General features: G+C 44.0%; 1 protein-coding gene across 2 annotated transcripts; it reads left to right on the forward strand.

Annotated features, from left to right (window-relative positions):
* The first annotated feature begins 12512 nt into the window (after nucleotides 1–12512).
* LOC124686166 (probable transcription factor KAN2) lies at nucleotides 12513–16277 on the forward strand. Of its 2 annotated transcripts, none has more exons than XM_047220151.1 (6): nucleotides 12513–12626; nucleotides 12728–12804; nucleotides 14372–14417; nucleotides 14499–14658; nucleotides 15715–15775; nucleotides 15910–16277. In XM_047220151.1, the coding sequence occupies exons 1-6, from the start codon at nucleotides 12560–12562 to the stop codon at nucleotides 16033–16035; spliced, it is 537 nt and encodes a 178-aa protein (XP_047076107.1). In that variant the 5' UTR covers nucleotides 12513–12559; the 3' UTR covers nucleotides 16036–16277. The 2 variants fall into 2 exon arrangements, with proteins under 2 accessions (XP_047076107.1, XP_047076108.1); XM_047220152.1 differs by having other exon boundaries at nucleotides 15718–15775.
* Nucleotides 16278–20090: the final 3813 nt, after the last annotated feature.

Raw genomic sequence — 20090 nt, forward strand, 5'->3', positions numbered from 1 at the left:
ATGCTATGCTTAATTGGGTGTGTCCATTACATCATTCACATAATGACATAACCTTGTTATTAATAACATCCAATGTTCATGATCATGAAACGATGATCATCTATTAATCAACAAGCTAGTTATACAAGAGGCTTACTAGGGACTTCTTGTTGTTTACATAACACACATGTATCAATGTTTCGGTTAATACAATTATAGCATGGTATATAAACATTTATCATAAACACAAAGATATATAATAACCAATTTATTATTGCCTCTTGGGCATATCTCCAACAGGTATAACTCTGGGGACCTTTAAACTTACAGCGGTGGTTGGACTTTATGTCTTAAAAATTTCCTTGTTTGTTCTTAATTGGCTTTGGGATCAAACACTAGTGGTGTATTTGCTCATGTTTATGGTTGTACCAATATATGGCTCCTCTGTAGAAGAAACACTAAAAAGACTATACTAAGCTTCACTAATTGTGACAACCACACAAATGAAATAGCAATTTTCCAAGACACTTACTCCCTTGAGTTACTTCCTCCTACTCCACTTCATATCACTTTACTTATCTTGCATTGGTTTTACTTCTTTGCATTTTATTTTCAGCAGTCATAGTCTTATAGAAAAACCACTCCACACACACAATAAGGATCCTAGCTTTGCATAGAAGGCCATATAAGTAGGTTATAGGGCTTTGGAGAATAGATAGTTTACCTTCAGCTCTTCGTGGGTTCGATACTCAAATACTTATCGAATTGTACTGTGGTGATCCTCTGCACTTGGGGGTTATCAGACGACAAGATTTTTTCTATAAGCAATACTTAAGAATAGAATAGATCAAAGTGTTGTCTAGAGTTCATTTAAATTCACATGCAGAAAACTCCCTGGTTACATCTGCATTAAATAAAACCAAAATGTCACATACATGATACAGTTTAATAAAACTACAGAAAGTTACCATAACTAACATCTATAGGAAAAACAAGGAGAATAGATCGCCCCGTAGGCAAAAGACTGATCAAACACTTAACCGTTACAACCAGAACTCACAAAAACTAAACTAGCTCAACCAAAAGCTAAAAACACAAAAAACTCACCTAGTTTTAAGCTACTACTCCATGGAAATAGAAACTAACACAGAGATCAACAGAACACACACAACTTCCCCTGCACTTCTGATAGTCCCCAAGAACAGGTCATCATTGTAGCACCTATGAATGTGGAAATATGAGTATTCAACTGTAGGAGCAAGAAGAAAAAGCTATTTACTCTCTCCAACAAGAGTGTCACAATTCTAGTTATCTATGCACTAAACAAGTAAAAGACACAACGAGGTTTATTTAATCCTTGGAAGTAAATACAACAAAATTGAAAATATAAAGTTTCCCAATCCTCTAAATGCAAGAGGATAAGACGGATGTTTCCTATTATAGGAACAATGGATCCAAGTTCATGGTTTTACTTGATCTCTCTCGAACAATGGTGGCTATCATGCATGTTTCAATATGATAAAAGTATGAACAATTGTCATGTTTTAACGGTTAACGATTATAGCGGCTACATGTCCTAAAACACATAGTTGAAAAGAATTACTTATATGTGTGATCTGTCACGCAGCATGAGATTATTGTCGCTTCTCCATGTCATACTTCTCCCACTTTTTACCTTAGACAAAATATGTTGGTGTTACCATTTCTATCACGCAGCTGTGCCATTGTTGTCACTTGGTTACACCCCACATCTACATACATCATACTTATTTATACAAAAACACAGTACAACATTGTAGCAATGGTTTTCTTTGTTTTGCGCATACCACATTTGTCTTATCTATACCTACACTAACTGTTGTCAAACACCTCGTGATGTGGGAAGACAAGGCATTACCACTAGCATTACTCTGATGCTTCTATGACGTAGAATAAGAAACCAATGCATTGACATAATAAACATGCTTCCAAGGTATTACAAACTATAAAGTCTAAAGACAATGGTAAAGGCGTAACATGTATCATCTATACCGCAATATCCACCATACGACTTACATAGATATCACCATAATCCTATAGGAATGCTCATACGGGCTAGAACAATGATCATACATAGAGAGATTGTATCAAGTTACTACCACAAACCCCAAATTTAGGGGGTGGGCTACTCTCCTGTCATGTTGGAGACCGATGAGGAGGCACTGGTGAAGGAGGAGAGGTGGTTGTAGACGATTTTGGCAGTCCCCCTCCAATCTTCCGTCAGCGGCGGACTGCAGAATCTATGTTTCGTGGTTCTCGATCTCCTCCTCCTTCCTTCGTGAGATCGTAATAGGTAACCTTTTTATAGATGGTTTCACTTCAAGACGAAGAGATCGACGTGAAGACGGATGGCGGGGGCGCTCGAGGCCCAAAGTAGGCATCATGGTGCGACAGGTGTATCTAGCCGTGCCATGGGCCTCATCTTGGGCCTCCAAGCACACGAGGTGAGGTCCAAGTGCTCCAGGTCTTCATTTTTCATAAAACATTGCGGAGAAATAATCCTAGGTCCTTCTAAGTTCGTGCAGGTTCCTAGAAGTAGAAAATACGAAAACGGGGTTTTCTGCCCTCCAATGTGATAATACAAATAAAGGGATCTTATAGAAAAATCCTCAAAAATCATTCTAACTCATGGTTATAACACCTTATATGATTGGATTGTGATGCAATATGGTACAATAAACTACATAGAACATAGATGCATGTTAGATGCATCAGCTTCAAGATCCTTCTGCCTGGGAGGAAAGCTTCACAACACAATATGGATTAAATCATCGTCCGGGTGCTCCTGGATGTATGCCAGGAATGCCCTCCCTCCATGAGGCATTTTTGTTGCGGGAGTCGAGGAAGAAATCCAGTCAAAGCTAGTGCACTTAAAGTTGCCTCCAATAGCAAGCGTATCTTGAGACTTTCGCCAACAGATCCATGATCAATTTCAGCTCCCTACCACACAGATCTTTGAACGGTATCATCCAATTTCTCAGATAAGCTAAGACCAACCTCCAAACCAGTTTCATATAAAACCAGGTTGTTCAATTAAAACTAAATTATTCTAGTATTCCATATCCCCAAGGGTTGGAGAAAACAAAATTAAATTGTAAGAAATGTTTGTTACAAAGCCATCTAGATGCAGCATCTTCAAAATATTTAACTTCTATCTTAAACGCTTCATCAACACATTTCCAAAGAAATTTATCTACTATAAAATAGAAAAAATTGACTGACTAAATTTCTTCGCAAAAGTCACACTCCAGAGGCTTTGGCATTCCTCTTTTCTACAGGTTATATCTAGTCATAACTTTATTTTCAGAGAACATCCATATGAACACTTGCACTCTGCGGTTGTGGTGGGGGAACCTTTATTGCCCAAAGAATACCTAGATTTAAACTCTAGTGGTTTCATATGATCACTTTTGCTAGTCATTATAAATAGTAAAATTAATAGTTCCAGTTATAGCTACTAATTCATGCCACTGAGACATCATGTGCTCACTAAATGTTCTCCTAAATTCACACCTCAGCCATGTTCCATCCTAGAGACCAGTTGTTGTTTTTGTTTGTTGATTTTACACAAAAGAAATATCGCAAAATTGAGTAGCCAAAGCACTGTTTCCAAACCATATATCTTCCAAGAATTTAATTTCCCTACCATTACACACTTTTCAACTGTATCCTAATTTGACAACCTTAGCTGCCCACATCACTCATTTCCAGAAAGTGGAAGGCTGAGTATCATGACAACAAAGTATGTTGGGGTTCCTAATGTTATACTTACTATATATCTATTATTTTCTTCCACAGAGTACCCTCATCTTGTATGTATCTTTTGATCCAAGAGCCAATCAAACAAATATTCTGATCATGGAAGTTAGGAATGCCTGAACCACCAAAATCTTTTTTTCATATATACAGGGACAATTAGCTAAGAGAATATTGTGATTTCCTTCTTCATCATGCCAAATACAGTTGGCAAGTTGGGTATTAACCAAGTTCAAATCCCACTTTGGGAACTTTAAAAGGAAAGGATGTAAATGGGGATACTAGCCAACACAAGCTTAATTAATTCTCTTGTTGTTGCATAGGAAAGAAATTTACCTCTCCACCCAGTCATTTTACTAAGTAAGTAATCTACCAAAGGTTGCAAGTCCTCTCTTATCAATTTATCATGATGAAGAGGGGCCCCTAGATATTTAATGAGAAAAGCAGCTAAGACACATTGGAAAAATCTCCATGAAGGGAGCACATTCCTCAGCCTCCATGTTGATGTGGATCAATTCACTCTTGTGATAATTAATTCTCATCCCCGATATTTGTTCATGACAAGTCAAAATCCATTTCATATTAACCTATACCCTATGATTATGTTCCAGGAAAAGCAAAGTATATATCTTCTGCATACTGGAGACAAATCACACTCCTTGGAATAAAGTTGGGACAAAGACTCTTCACTAAACTAGCATCTCTTATATAGCATCTTAGAGAAAGCACCTACAACAAAATTGAAGAGGCCAGGGGACAAATGGTTACCATGTCTCAAGCCATTAACAGTTAGGGCATCTCCAACGGGGCGATGCAAACGGATGCTGAGCGACCGTTTGTGTTCACGCAGACGAAAAATGCGTCTAGGACCAGGCCTAGCGGCTGACGCATAGTGTCTACGGCGACGCAAACCTAGCCTAAATATGCATTGAGTTTGCGTCTCGGCAGACGCTGCGTGGACGCGCCGAGTGACCGCCGAAACTTACGTATGACCCGCACGTCAGTGGCAGAGAAGCCAATAACATTCCCGCCAGTGGCCATTCCCAGCGCGAAAAATCAAAGTAGACCGGCGCCAGCAGTCCAGGCCATAGCGATGGACGTCCTCGTCACCGCAGCCACCATGGATTCTGAGGGAACCCTCGCAGCCGCTGCCCCGGAGTCCCCCATAGCCACCACCATAGCCCCAATGGAGGCTGCATCTCCGGCCGAATCAAAGCGTGCCGCCATCGGCAGTCGAGAAGCTAAGCTGAAGGTGGCAAAGAAGGTGTTGTCCAAGGAGGAGAAAGGCGTCGAGGCCACGAAGCATCGCGGCCGGTGCAAGAATTTGAAGGAGATGAATGTAGCGGCCGCCGCCGCCCAGCAAGTGGAGGCCACCCAGCAAATCGTGTGGCAGATGCAACTGAAAGCCGGCACCGCACAAGAAGGCTTCCATCCGAGCATAGCGGAGGCCATGCTCCTCGTCAAGCAAGAGAGGATCGTCGACGTCGCTCCCCCGGCCTCGTCGGTGAGCTCGGTCTACGTCCTGGAACGCTAGCACCCTTGTAGGTCCACACGGCGTTGTTGTTCGCCTCCGGACTTTAACCAATTGCAGGTATCCAGGGCCTTGGAGAGGTTCAAGGCAACACATAAGAAGGGCATCTATATGGTTCATTGCTGGGACCAGCTGAAGGACGCGTAAAAGTGGAGTAAGCTATGCGGCCTACCATGAAGCTATCAAGAATGGGATAGCAACGGTTATCATCAACGGCGAAGATGACAATACTGGGCAGAAAGCCCTTCCACCTCGTCCCCGGGGCCATAAGGCTACCAAGGCCGATCTAGCCCGGGAGGCATCAGCCCTTGCATTCATGCAAACCTTGGAGAAGATGATGGCCGAGAATCATGCCTCCATGGACAAAAGGGACGAGACGAAGCATCTGGAAAAAGAGGTCGTAGCTGCCATCTACCTCAACCTCACCAAAGAGGTCATTGAGGTCCAAAAGATGGCCTGATCTGCGGTGCCATTGTCAAGCACCATGGCCTCCTTTTGGACTATATTTGCTGTTCTAGCCATGGCGTGCCTCTTTTGGACTCCATTTTGCGCCTTACCATGTGCAAAATATGATGAACTTATTTGAGACCTCAATTTGAGCCAATATGATGGCTATAATTTCGTGCAATTTGATTGTTTAAGCTGTTTTCAGAAATTTCTGAAAAAATGGCATGCGCCCGAAACGCGTCGGGCCGCAGGAGCCACCCCGACGCAAATGAACGCATGACCATTTTTGCATCTGTGGGCTGACGCAAACGGACCCATGCGGACAGTTTGGGCGTCCGAAATGCGTCGGCCCGCTCGAGATGCTCTTAGGAAAAATCACTTTCAACCTCATTTATTTTAACACCCAGAGATCCTCCAGTAGTTAAATTCTTAATGAGTTTTATCCAAGTAAGCCCAAAACCTCTTAACTCTAAGATTTCATAAAAGAAATCAAGATGAACCCTAGCATAAGTTTTTTCATAGTCAACTTTAAACACCAAGCCTTTTGTTTTCTTCCTATAAAGATCATGCACCATCTCATGAGTGGAGTTCATGTTTGTTGACAACATATATTCATTATTTAAGAGGACTTTTACGGTACCCCCAAGTTAACAGGGGCCATCCATTTCGTCCGATCGTGCGGTTTCCGTGCGCTCATACTCCCTGACGAGGTGTTGGAGTACCAACTCGAATCCTCTGGGAAAAGTCGTGGAGTACTTCCACCGGAGGGGCAGAAAGTAATTTATCATATTATGTGCCTCCAGGTAGAGGTATTTCTGTGTTCTTCTGTTTGTGTGAGGGTGTTTTTGCATCAGCTATCCCGTTCCTATCAGATCGCTTCATTTGGACGACGAACCCTAGCAGAGGTCCTGGCGGCGTCGGGGGAAATGGAGGAGCCGACCGGGGAGGCGGATGAGGCGGCACGCGGCTGCGGAGTGCAGCCCTGCGACGGATGCGCGCAGGAGGAGCCGACCGTGGAGCGGGACGAGGCGCCGCGGAGCCGTGGCGTCCAGCCCCCCGACGGATGCGCGCCGACGGATTGGCGGCTAGGTGGGGCAAAGGTAGGAGCGGCCATGGCGGACAGTTCGTTAGGCTCCCTCTACGTATGCATGCCGACGGGTGGGCGACAGTAGTGCTTGGCTCGTGCGTCCGCGAGGTGGGGAAAGGGAGGACGGCCGTGGCAGATAGGTGTTCCGCTCCCTAATGCACACCCCTGCACCAGTACCAGAGCTGCCAGGACGGCTGTGCACACAAGGTACTTCTCAACCCCAACCCAATTTATTGACTCTATAATCCATGTCCTAAGTCTGGTCTTGATATGTATGATTTCCCTTTCATGTCACAAGTCTGGTCTTAATACTACAACTTTACATGTTCTTTTTCATGAAGAATCATTTTTGATTGCCCATATTTGAGTTGGTGCAGGTAGAAAAAAATGAAAAGAAGAGCTGGACCAGAAGAGAAGAAGCTGGAGGAAAAGATTTGAGAACAGCAAGGTATGCTTTCATTTTACATGTCATTGTGAAATGTTGCTGTGGAACAGTACGTGAGTACCGCCATTATGTATTGTAAGTTGTAACTATACCTCACCAGCTGAACAATGTGTCATGAAAATCACATACAGTTTGTAGTTCTCGAAAAATGATTTGTTCAGAGTTGACAACCAGAAAAAAACTTACCGAGTTCCATTTCTAATCCAAATAAGAAATTTTTTTTTTGCTGTGATTGTTCAACACATAATTATTGCCCAAATTATATCTCTTAAAATATTTAATTTTGCCTATATGTCTGCGTTTTTCCTCTGCCTTTCCATGGTATAAATATATTTGATGCTCCTCATTTTAATTTCAGTAGCGGCCCAATCTGCTAAGATTGCTTTCCTAGGCGGGCTCCACTATGCTTTATCTCATCTGTAAGATTTTGGATTTTTGTGCATGGACTGTGAACTCCATATTGATCCAGATGGAGTTTGAAATCTATTCTACTGTATCCAGGTGATTTTACTTCCTCATCTAGCTTCAGCAAAGATAGTTACTTCGGTACATCAGTATTGATTGTTGATGGGTTTGACTGTTTGTAGTCTGTTTTACTTTGGTACTCCGTGATTTTACTTCCACCATATTGCATACCCTGTTTAAGTTTGAAAATGAGGTGTTGTGTGTTTTTTTTTGAATAAGAGATGTTTTAGGGAAAGAAAATACAACTTCCCCGCCATTTTACAGGCCCTAATTTAGTTAACTCATATGCATCTGGGCCTTCCTTTCCATGCTAACTTTGGTACTGGACTGTTAATTTCATTGCAGGCGTCATGTGATTAGTGAAAAGCAATAATCAACAACCTGAAGACCTCGGGTTTATTCTTTCCTTACCCATCATTAATATTTTACCAACTAGTGGATCATATGGCTAGTCGGTAGTCTGCTTTAGTGTGTCTTCTGTTTTGTAGTTGACCTGGGAAATGTGTTCCACTAATTTCTTTGGGCCCATTTTATAAATGCAGTTCTTTGGGCCCATCTTATATAATATTTTGCAATATCATCTCGAATTGCATTGCACTAACTTCTCTCTGGTGTGATGTGCCTAATTTGTGCAGGGCTGTAGTTTATCATTCCGGGAGGACCTTCCCAACAAGTATGTTGAACAGATGGTTAACTACTGCACTACTGCTTCAAACAGTAGTCTGCATGATGCATTGGATTCATCAGTGTACCTTGTGAACGAGAAGAAAAACAAATTTTACAATTGGGGGAACAAACCTGATCATGCATGTCCACAACTGTATGATCACAAGGAGAAGTACATAGCACATGACAAGAGACTCGAAGACGAGAAATGCAAATCTAGGAAATATTGTACACCTTTTTGGTTAATGCTAATATTGTAGTATGTAGCTAGAGTACTGATTCCCACTGTGTAGAGTAATCATTATCTATGGTGTAATCCGGTCTCTCAGTCTAGAGGTACAGTTCATGTTTGTATGTTAAATCATGACGTTATTCTTATATTAACAGTTTTTGGTAAGCGAAACTTGCTACTGATTGTATCGTGGGACCTGGATATAGTCAAGGCTCCTGGATTAGCCATGGGCGCCGACACCCCATTTCAGGGTATTTTCGGGGATTCCTTTCATGCATACAACAAATATTAAGGTTACAGAATACCAGACAAAACCTAATACTTCTACCTAGCGAAGAAATTGCACATGTCTCGGGAAGCAAACCCTGTCAAAAACCCCGCTATGATTCACCATCATGTCATAGACTTCACATGTACGAAGGCAACCAATTCCATATTCAATCGCATCGGCTTTTTGTGCGTTGGATGACCGACGATGATACCGGCATATAAAGGGGTCGGCAAGTGAAGTGGATCTCAAGCATAGCTTTACACCCACAGCGAATCAGCGCCCATGGCTCCCTCTTTTAATCAATAGCTTCAAAGTACTTCTGCAAATGATTACCTTCTCTGAGTAGACGAAACGCTTCCTTCCAGTTCTTTGGTCCCAACAACATAATTTTTTTTCAATCTGACAGTGAAAACAAGGTCAATTGCACTAAATATTTTCGAACTGGCCACAGTACGACACAAGCAATATAGTCTTTACAGAATAAAGGAATCACTATGGGAAATAGAACCTGTAACCAAACTTGTGTCTCAGTGCATATAGGACAGCAAAACCAAACATCAGGTCTCGGTACATACATGAAATAGAAACGGTAACCAAACTTCAGGTCTCAGTACATATAGGACAGCAGCAAAACCATTTTCTATATCATTTTCTTTTAGTATTCTTTGCTTTCACCGACTATTCCAAGGAGAAAGTTAGCTCAAATTGGGAGGACGCAACCAGGAAACCCGCTGTGAGTACTCGCTCTCGAGTACCCCTACGGGAAAAAACCCTGATTACGCTACCCTCACTATCCTCACCACAAGTATATATTACAGCAGAACACGAAAATGAAAACTCCCAGCCAACAGCCATCACCCGGGGCTTCTCCTCATCCCTCGGTGATCATCAGCAATCCAGACGACGAACTAGCCACCCCTGCAGCATCCTTCTGCCTCTTCACACATTCCTAAGCAGCGTGCAGCATCTGTCCGCACCTGCAACAATCGCCATCTTCTCCTCTTTCTTGATAGAGTCCTGGCCATTGATTCAAAAAAGCACATACAGTAAAGACTATCAACACTGGTGATCGCAAGACATATTTCTCAGACGTTACTTTGTTCCTTGTCGTCCATATAGACCAACAAACAGAGAGTAAAACTTTTTCCCCCAGGCCAAAAAGCATAGAACCAAGCGAAACATTGCCAAACTGACTTCGGACAGGTGTTTGTCCCAAAAACTGCCCCAATGATACCCCAAACAACCTTAGCTGAGATACAAGTAAAGAAAAAATGATTCCTATTCTCAGTTTTATCACAAAAAGAACAAAGAGGGTTTCCAGGCCAGTTCCTTATTTTCAATATATCTCTAGTTAACACTGCGTCTTGCATTAAGTGCCAAAGAAAAATTTTAATATTAAGAGGAATCTTCGATTTACAAATCCATTTGTTGTTTGGGCCAGACAAATTTCTCTCCAAGTGCTGGTACATGGACTTTATACTAAACACCCCTTTCTTATTCAGAGCCCAGGAGATAGTGTCTTCCTGTACCGAAATAGTGATGTTTCTAGCTTTCCCCTGAATATACTGCCATTGTTGATTAAGATCATGATCCAGCCTCCTTCTAAATGAAACTACAAAATCACCTTGAGCACAACTCATAAATGAAAACACCAGGAAACATCAACTGATTGGCTATGAATCGAATGAAAAATGTAATATAATTTCTAACATCAGTTTGGTTCAAAACTAGATATGATATCAGAGACAATCCTATGTGTTTATATTTTCTCACCACTTCGAACAAGCAGGGTATATGTTCAACAATTAAAATCTAGGCAAAGAATGTACTATGGCGACTACTACTGTACTTTTACTTGACAAAGAAGAACAAGAACTAACCAGGGCAGAACGGGGCGACGGCACAGCGATTTAGGGTCAGCACCAGTCGTTCAGGAAGATGCGACTTCCAGCGTCAGAGGCGGAGGCGCGAGGCACCCAACAACGCCCAGATGCGGCGGCAGCTCAGTGGGGCCCAGGGCCGCGGATTCGACCGAGATGGCGGCTGCGCTAGGCAAACCGGCGGCGCGAGGCGAAGCGGCGGCGGATCGACGCAGTGGGAGCCGACCGACGCGGTGCTGCTATGCTCTGCCTCTATCGTTCATCAGGAAGAGGGAAGAGGGTTAAAGTGAAAATCATGCTAATTTCTCTTTGCCCCTTTCAGAGTAAAATAATATAAGCTAGTCCAACATCACGGACGGTCGGATACGCCTGGTACTCCACCACATCATTTTGGAGTACAGGGGTACCGTAAAAGTTGCCTTATTTAAACTTACTGCATCAAGGACACTAATTCAGTACACTTGTTTCAAAACAAGTCATGCATTTGATGCATGCGTATATATATGCAATCATGGCTATATCATCAGATACTAGAGGACACAAATTGTACACCGACATAATTGTTTTTGGACAATGGATACGCACAGGACGTACCACATGCAGAGAGTGCTAAAGCTAGCTAGGAAGGGACATAAAAAATATACACCACAGTGACGAAGCAAATTCAACAATGCTCTTGTTCTATTATCCACCCCTTTCACCAGGACAGCACCGCCACCCATGCATTTCCTCCCTCTTAATTTTTCAGTGTACGTATGTCCAGGTACAACGCTAGACTAGTAGGCGTATAGTACAGTACCCACCGCACATGAGTGAGATAGAGATGGATATAGATGGATAGGCAGAAGTGAGAGAGAAGGGCAAGGACACAAGCAAAGAGGCACATCGATCTACCTCTCTCTCACACACACACACTTTAACATGGACACACACATACGCACACACCGACGCATACACTTGTCAATTGTTCACGAGCCACTGATTCGCTAGTGCCCGCATCGCACACTCTATATACAGTAGTCTCGTCACACATCTCACTCTCACCCACCCCACACCCCGCACCCCTCACCAAATCCTCCTCTCTCTAGCTAGCTCATCCACCAACAGAACCCATCCATCATCTATCCAGAAATCAAGACCCAACAAATTTCCCAATCGAGAAATCACAGCAGAAAATCATTTCGGATCCATCAATTCTACAAGCAAGCTACTAGCTTCTTGATCTGACCATCAATTCTGCAAGCAAGCTACTAGCATCTTGATCTGTTTCTAGTAGAAGCTTGCTAGCTCGCTATAGCAATTCCCATGGAGTTGTTCCCCCGGCAGCCGGACCTGGCGCTACCGGTTAGCACCACCAGTTCGTCCTCCACCTCGGCGTCCTCACCTCCGGCTAGCTGGCCAAGGCCACCAGACGCCGGCTGCAACAGCAGCAGCAGCATGGATCAGTTCAGCCCCCTAGGGTTTTGGCGAGCCACCACCCACATCGCTGCTGGGGCGGCCAACAAATATGGTTCCCCGTCGGCGGCAACCACAAGCTACTCCAACCACAGCAACCACTACCATCACCGGATGAATGCTTTGCTCAAGCCAATAAGAGGAGTGCCCATCTACCACCACCAACCCTTCCAGCTTCACCGCCAGCAGTACCAGCAGCAGCAGCACATGGCAATGACCTACCGGAGCAACGGCGGCGGCGGCCTACTGCCATCGTCGAGATCGTCGAGGTTCCCGCCGGGGCGGCGCAGTGTGCGGGCGCCGAGGATGCGGTGGACAACCACTCTGCATGCTCGCTTCGTGCACGCTGTCGAGCTCCTCGGTGGTCATGATAGTATGTATACTTAACTAATTAATCAGTTAGTTAAGCAGAAGATCATGCCATCAAGTTTCTTGCTAGTACTAATTCTTGCAGATTTGGTGTAATTTGATTAGGAGCGACTCCCAAGTCAGTACTGGAGCTGATGGATGTGAAGGATCTCACCTTGGCACATGTCAAATCTCACTTGCAGGTAGGTACCCCACAGTTTTTATTTTCTTTCAGGGCACACATTACTCTTTTTCACCGAGGTATAGCTTGATCTATGCTGCATTTCAAATTTCTCTGTGGCATCTTCTCAGGCATCAATCAATCTTTTCCTTTAAGCTGTTCAGCTATATATATTGCATGGATGTCAAAGATTATAGTTATTACTATTATCATATGAGATGACAAAAAATTGAAATTCGGAAATTAAGGAAATAACAGTAAGAATACTAGCTAGGTAGTAGTGCTGATGTAGCTTGTGCATATGCAATTCTCTGAAATATGGTAATGGAGCAGCTTCAAACAGGTGGGGAGCAGATGGTATTTGCAACGTACCATATGAAGAAATGAAAAAAGCTGAGCATGTGTATGTGTTGTGTGTCTGTGCACTGTTTTTGACGCGGTGAAGTAGTGACTGATCTTTTCTTTTACTACTACGCATGCATGAACTGATTCTAAAACAATGTGCACTTTTCTCTCTCTTGCAATGGATGCAAGCAAGTAGTATACTATGAACAGTTGTTGGATCCTTAGAGCATCTCCACTCGTCTCCCCGATGAGGCCCCCGAGCGACGTTTTTTTCATCCGGACGGCGAAATTCGGCCCAGTCGCGCCCCCGGTTCCTCGTTTTTGTCCGGATTTGGCCCTTCATCCATTCGGCGAGCCCACGCCATTCCCGGCCCCCCGGGGAGCGCTCGGGGAGTCCGGACGAGTGAAAAGAGGGGAACGGCCCGATCTGTCGGCGACTGGACACACGTACCCCACCACCACCTCGCTCAAACCCCCCACCCCTCGTATCTCTCTCGCCGCCGGCACCACCCTGCCGTTTTGTTGCCCAGATTCCGACGTCCCTCCTTCCCAACTGCCTACATTCCGCCGTCTTTCGACGACGGCCTATCTGCCTGCTCCTCCGCCCGCCTGTTTTTCGACGGCTACCTACTCCTCGTCGGTCGCGTCTCGGCTAGCCTCGAGCACGCCCGTCAGGTGTTCGTCCATTTGCCTCGCCGGCCATGGACTCGGACGAAGAAGAGGAGCAGATGTTCGTCGAGCTTATGCGAGAAGAGATGGCAGCAGCCGCCCAAGACGAGGAACACATGATGATCCTCGGTTGCTTATCAAGCATGTACGCCGGGCTGGCAACTGGTTTCAGCAATTTTCTGAATCTTGTTTGCCGAACTTGTTAAATTTTATGCCGAATTTGTTTGAAATATGTCAAATGCCCCAAGTTGGGGGTGTCCTGCCGGGGGGACGGCTGGAACTTCGGCGCTCCCCAGGCCAAATTTTCCTCCAATCCGGACAAAAATTTCGCCGGATTTGGGCGTGGGGAGCGCCAACGAGTGGAGATGCTCTTACCATCTGGAACTCTGGATTAATCCACTATTAAATGTGCTCGTATGTTTTAATGCAGTTGAGTTTTAATTTGTGACTAATGATAAGAGTACTTTGTACATATGCATACTCATTATTCACATTAATATGCATGAGCTGATATGCGCATAAGTTTTTGTTGCAATCATTAACTTTTTACTTGTGTACCATCCTATCTGTTGCAGATGTATCGTACGATAAAGAGTACCGACAAACCAGCGATTTTGTCAGGTATGAATATATAAAGCCACAGTTTTATTAGTCGAGTACCTGATATAAATTCAGTATATTGACATTGAAACATATGCTTAGGACAAAATGATGGATTAGATAATGGATCAGCGGGTGAGATCTCCGATGAGAGCTTGCCGGAGGCACTTGGCACTCACCAGGGTACAGATTATAATGGAACCACTGCAAATTCGCACAGCAGCAACAGTTACAATGGTGGTTTGTGGAGCAACTCTTCAAGGTAAACTCTTCTTCATTTAATCTGCTCCAAACTTTAACTAGCTTATATACCTTGCTTGCTAAACACATACAATAGGATTGTCGAAATATTTTTATATGATCACCATATATACAATTTCTCTGAATAAATAGATGGATTCACCGCCTTTACTGAAAAAGATATATTTGGAAAATATTAGGAACGTAATATATGTGCATAGTGAGCATAAGGAACAAAAGACCTTTGTAGGAATGGACAGTAGTGTACTCATATATGCATGCATGTAGCTATAGATAACATATACCAGCACTGCAAACATTTGGATGTTTGCCTGATTCATGTTAATGGCAAGAAAGGCTCATATTTCTGTTTTAGCCACACAGAGTGGCAGCATCTGTCTCCCTCTCTCTCCAGATCCCTTTTTCTCTCATCTCATCTCTCTCTACACATGCAAATGCAAGAAGTGCTCTCAGGAAAAAGTGGAAGGAAATCTTGGCATTGTTCGATTTGTCCAGTACAGGGTGGACATTTGAAACCTCATGATGGTGCAATGATCCCCTGAGTAGTTTACTGTCTGCAATGAAAATATCTCTCTCCCCACTGTACATGCATCGACACTTACACATGCAGTACACAGGTACTAAGGAGGCAGGCCCACCTATACTAGAAAAGATCAAAATGACAAAGTGTACTGAGTGCCGAATGAAAAATTACCTCCTTTACTTCTGCATGAAGAGCCACCCCAACAAAATATACTATGAAAACATTTTTTTAACAAAAGCAAAAAGAGAGTCCAAACAAAGGACAAAGCTAGGGACTTCTTTGGAGTTGCTCAAGAATCAGACTAGCTAGATAATCTTGTTAACACATCATATCGATCTTGTACTCAACAAATTAATTAAGCATCATATATGTTTCTCAATGCACGGGCCCTATCTATACATAGTATACAGTAACATGCTTTTGTGTTTATCTTGATCAGTGACTAAATCTACATTATTAATTATATATCCTACTTCTTACTTCTAATTACTTGTAATTACTGTTTAATAATTTATCTATGGTGTGGCATTGCAGCAGGGTTGGATGGCCTGGTTTCGCCACAAATAATGCTGAAACTGGAACTTCATGTCACAATGTAATGCATACTCCGATCAAGCAACACATACATAGGATTCTATGTGTACCATGAATATATTATATAACTAACAACTATGTAAACTACCACTGGATGTTTTATAAACTAATCATAGTGGCATTTTGTATCTGTAGGAGGATGCTCCGTCGAAGAGCCTCGAGATGTCGGCTGAGATGAACGTGTCGTGCATCTCCGATCAGACATCAAGTCCACCCGGACAGCCGAACCTCGAGTTTACCCTCGGGAGGACACGCCATTAAGCAACTAATTAATACAGATTTGTAGCTAGGTTTATTTAATTGATCCAAGTCAGCCAGGATAGCTAGATCGAGGTAAAGATTAAAGGAAAAAAGATGGGATGCAGGCACAAGAAAAGAGGAAAGCATTCGGTGAGCACTGCAACATTCTGATCAAGGTCAAAGGTGCCGATGAGATAAAAAGAGATGTGTGTGCGTGTGTGGAAGAGAGAGATAGAGTGAGCTAGATAGCTTTGCTAGAGAGAGAGAGAGAGAGGGAGGGAGGGAGGGAGGGAGAGGGAGGGAGGGAGGGAGGGAGGGAGGGAGGGAGAGAGAGAGAGGAGAGAGAGAGAGAGAGCAGTAGTACTATGAGATCTTGCTGCTCCATGAATGGCTTACTTTATGTATAAAGTGATCTCTTATGTTGTTCAAAGTTTGTGCATGGAATGTGGGAGAGATGGAGATCTAGAGAGAGAAGGGGGTATCCATCCATCTTTTTACTGCCACATAAAAAGCTGGAAAAATAAAAAGGGGAGAGATTCATCCACGACAACGTGCAGGTCACTGATTAATTAAAGCCCAAAAGCAAAGAGAAAAAGGTTGGATGAGATCTGGACAGTGCCTGATTTTCATGGAATTACTCGTGAAGTGTGCATGCATGTCCTGCAAAGAAAGTTCATATCGAGTATACAGAGTTAGGAAAGCTAAAAGGAAGTGATAGATGGCTCAATCTGCTTTTGCATCTTGCGCAGTGTGTACTAGCATTGGTGGATTGACGAATTGTGTCGGGGCGACGCAAATCGGACGCGGAAAGTGGTCACGGGCGCGTCCGTTTGCGTTGCCTCGCCGAGAGGAAAATGGTCGTTTTTACCACGCGTTCGTTTGTGTCACGGGTGTCTCTAGCGGGCCGACGCATAAATATTTTTACCTAATACTTTTCATTTTATTTAGTCATAGATAGAAACATTACGCAAACTACTACATAGTTTCGAACATGGTTTTAAAATTGTAAACTAAGAAAAAACCTAACTAGTGTTAGTTCGCTGGTTTCGTTCTTCGTTGCTAAGAAAAAACACTCTGAGACATCCAGTCGCCCAAACTAGAAAATCTAGCTGGATTTTGTGTGCATATGTTCTTAGATATGCAGGAAAAACATCCAGAAACCTACACTAGTGACCTCAATTGGCGGGTGGCCATCTTCACTGCAAAGAAAGAACATTCGAACAACACTAGCTGTCAGTGTCCTCTTCGGACTCGTCCGTGTGGTAGTGCCTGCGGCAGGATGTCTTGTCGAACACCTTGACGATCATCTCGTTGTCGCCTTCGTAGAGGAAGGTGAGAAGGAAGCCGGCCTCAAGGTTGTGGGCGCGCGGGCGAACTTGTCTCACCCGGTGTGCAGGTACATATTGCCCTGCCCGTCAAACAAGACCTCGACAGACCACCGGTAGAAGCCGCATCTGGCCTCCCGCAGCTGCAACTCAGCTGGTTTCAGTGCCGTCAACAAACTCGGATAACTTTTCCAGCATATGCATGATGCCGAGTGGGTCCTCGTTGATGAAGAGGATGGACTCGAAGCACGTCGCCTCCTCTGAAGACGACGACGGCGCATACGACAGCGAGCGGCGGGGTGATGCTGCTCCGGCACGGCGGCCCCGGCCGCGGCGACCGCACCCACGGCCTCAACCCCCTCACCGGCCACCTGGACCAGCCATGGATCCCCTCGCGTGCTTGTGGGGAGTGGCGCTACGGTGGAGGTTGTGCGGCGGCTAGGGCTTGTGTGGAGGATATGAGATGAGGCAGTCGAGCGCGCGCCCCTCTTTATATACGCCAGACGTAGCCGAGGGGCGTGGCACGCGTGGCATCGCCTTTAACATCGTTGCCTGAGGTGTACGGCAGCGGCTCGGCCGGAGAGGCATCGCCATTAACATGGCGTATACTACCGAAGCGACGCCTCGTCGCCAGCGGCTGAGAAGACGCATCGAGCCAGGGTCGATGCTAGGAGGGCCCGACGAAACGTCTGCCCAGACACAAGCGGTCACGCGGCGCGTCCGCGGAGACGCATCCGTGGAGCACATTTAGACCGCGTTTGCTCTCCACGGACAACCAGGTCACTATGTGTCAGGCTGCCGGGCCTGGTTACAGACGTATTTTTCGACCGCGCGGTCGCAAACGGTCGCTTCGCGTCCGTTGGAGCCCTTATAACCATCCCTTTGAAAAAAGAATAAAAGCCAAGTCTCTTCTAGATCTCGTTTAGTATCTTAAGGAAATGGAGCATGAATAAAGGTAAACTCATTAGAACCAAATTAATGAGAATAAGCATGTCCTTGTAAGACAACATCTACTGGTATTCTACTGGTTTGGAGTTTGGACTCGCCATTTTTAATTTTACGAAGTGGATTGGTATTTCTAGATATCTAAAAGGGAGCGTCCATGTGTCGCATGGCATCCAAACACAATTCTATACTCCTCAATCTCTTTTTATTTCCCAAAGCAAAATATCTCACTTTTTTGAAAATTATTTTTTGAACCTGATAGGTCTTTAAAAATACATAGAAGTAACTGCATAGTCAAGGCTTTGTCTAAATCATGTTCCATAAAAAATAGTGTCATCCGCATATTGTAAAATGGATACCGTGCCATCAACTAAATGAGGTATAAGTCCACTCACTTGACCATTCTCCTTTGCTCTAGCAATTAGGATAGCCAACATGTCTAGAACTATATAAAGAAAATGAAGATAGGGTATCTCCGTGAGTTTGAAAATAGTGACCTATGTCATTATTAACTCTAGTTCCCACACTCCCTTTCTCAATGAACCTTTGAATTCAGTCACACCATTTAGGGTCAAACCCATGCATCATCATATAATCAAGATCTTGAACGTGAGAAAAACATGTATGTATGTCAGCTCAGTTCAAGTAGGTCATGCATCCCTACAGAAATAGCACACAACTAACCATTTGTACTACTATGTAAGTGATAAAAACACACTGTTTATGCCATGGATGGATGATGAGGAAGACAACAATGAGTAGTGGGAAGGGGTCAAACCTAGGCAAGAAAAGCAGAGAAAGCAAATGATGGGTACTTTTTCACATGATATTATGTGAGGGTGAAAAGATCAAAAGCCCGGCTAAGTGATAAAAGAAAGAAGCCATCCTGCCTTTTCATCATCATGAGAGCTTTTATTTAGATACTGATGTGCCTAGCTTGTTTCAGCTTTAAAGGTAATGTGTGTGTAGATGCAGATGCAGTTTGGGACCTCTACCATCTGTCTCAGTCTGACATTGACCCAACCACAGGCTGTACACACTGCCTGCACTGCACACTGAGCAGGGACGGGAGCACCATGCCAATTATATGAGAATGATGACCATATGATGGACTGACTGATCATATCATGGGAATGCATGGCATGAATGAGCTATCGATGGGAGAGCTGACCCCTATATATCTATATCTATTTCTGCACTTCCTCCCCCTGAATCTCAGCTGGCTGGCTTGTTGCATGGGGAACCATGCATAGGACATGACTGTAAACACTACGAGTGTAGTGTCTGTGGGCAGAGAGAGCCCACAGCACAGCAGCCTGCGTTCGTGTGTGGTACAGCACTCACTCATCAGTCATCACTGATATCAGAGAAATAAAGGCATGAATAGTATCGGTACCAGTGTGTGCATGTGTTGAAAAAGTGAGAAGTGGTACCTCCCTCTCTCTCTCTCTGATCCTTAATTTTTTCACCAGCCTGAATCCTGACAGCGATGGAGCAATGTGTGTGCTGTACTGACTTTTTCTTGCCTGCGGAGGGTGCATATGAACAAACAACACTGCTGCGCGCGTCTTCAAATGGCATATCCATATCTCTTCAGATGTTTAATTCCCTAGGAAAAAAATCATCCAACACTTGTTAATACCAATGACCTCCTAATTATTACTGTAAACTACTAGACCTGCTTATATACTTCTATATCTCCCTGCAATGCGCGATCTCGGCTGATTACTAGATAATTAGTATGCAAGTTAAGATGGCAGTTCAATCTAGATTCGCTAGGATCTATGCGATATACTCCTAGGGTCT

The sequence above is a fragment of the Lolium rigidum genome, chromosome 2 (assembly GCF_022539505.1).
Source record: "Lolium rigidum isolate FL_2022 chromosome 2, APGP_CSIRO_Lrig_0.1, whole genome shotgun sequence".
Taxonomy (NCBI): Eukaryota; Viridiplantae; Streptophyta; class Magnoliopsida; order Poales; family Poaceae; genus Lolium; species Lolium rigidum.

Coding starts and splice junctions, on each gene's coding strand:
- LOC124686166 (XM_047220151.1), top strand. CDS start 12,560: ATGCGGTGGACAACCACTCTGCATGCTCGCTTCGTGCACGCTGTCGAG. Junction 12,805..14,371: donor ATGTCAAATCTCACTTGCAG/GTAGGTACCCCA, acceptor TATCTGTTGCAG/ATGTATCGTACGATAAAGAG. Junction 15,776..15,909: donor CTGGAACTTCATGTCACAAT/GTAATGCATACT, acceptor TTGTATCTGTAG/GAGGATGCTCCGTCGAAGAG.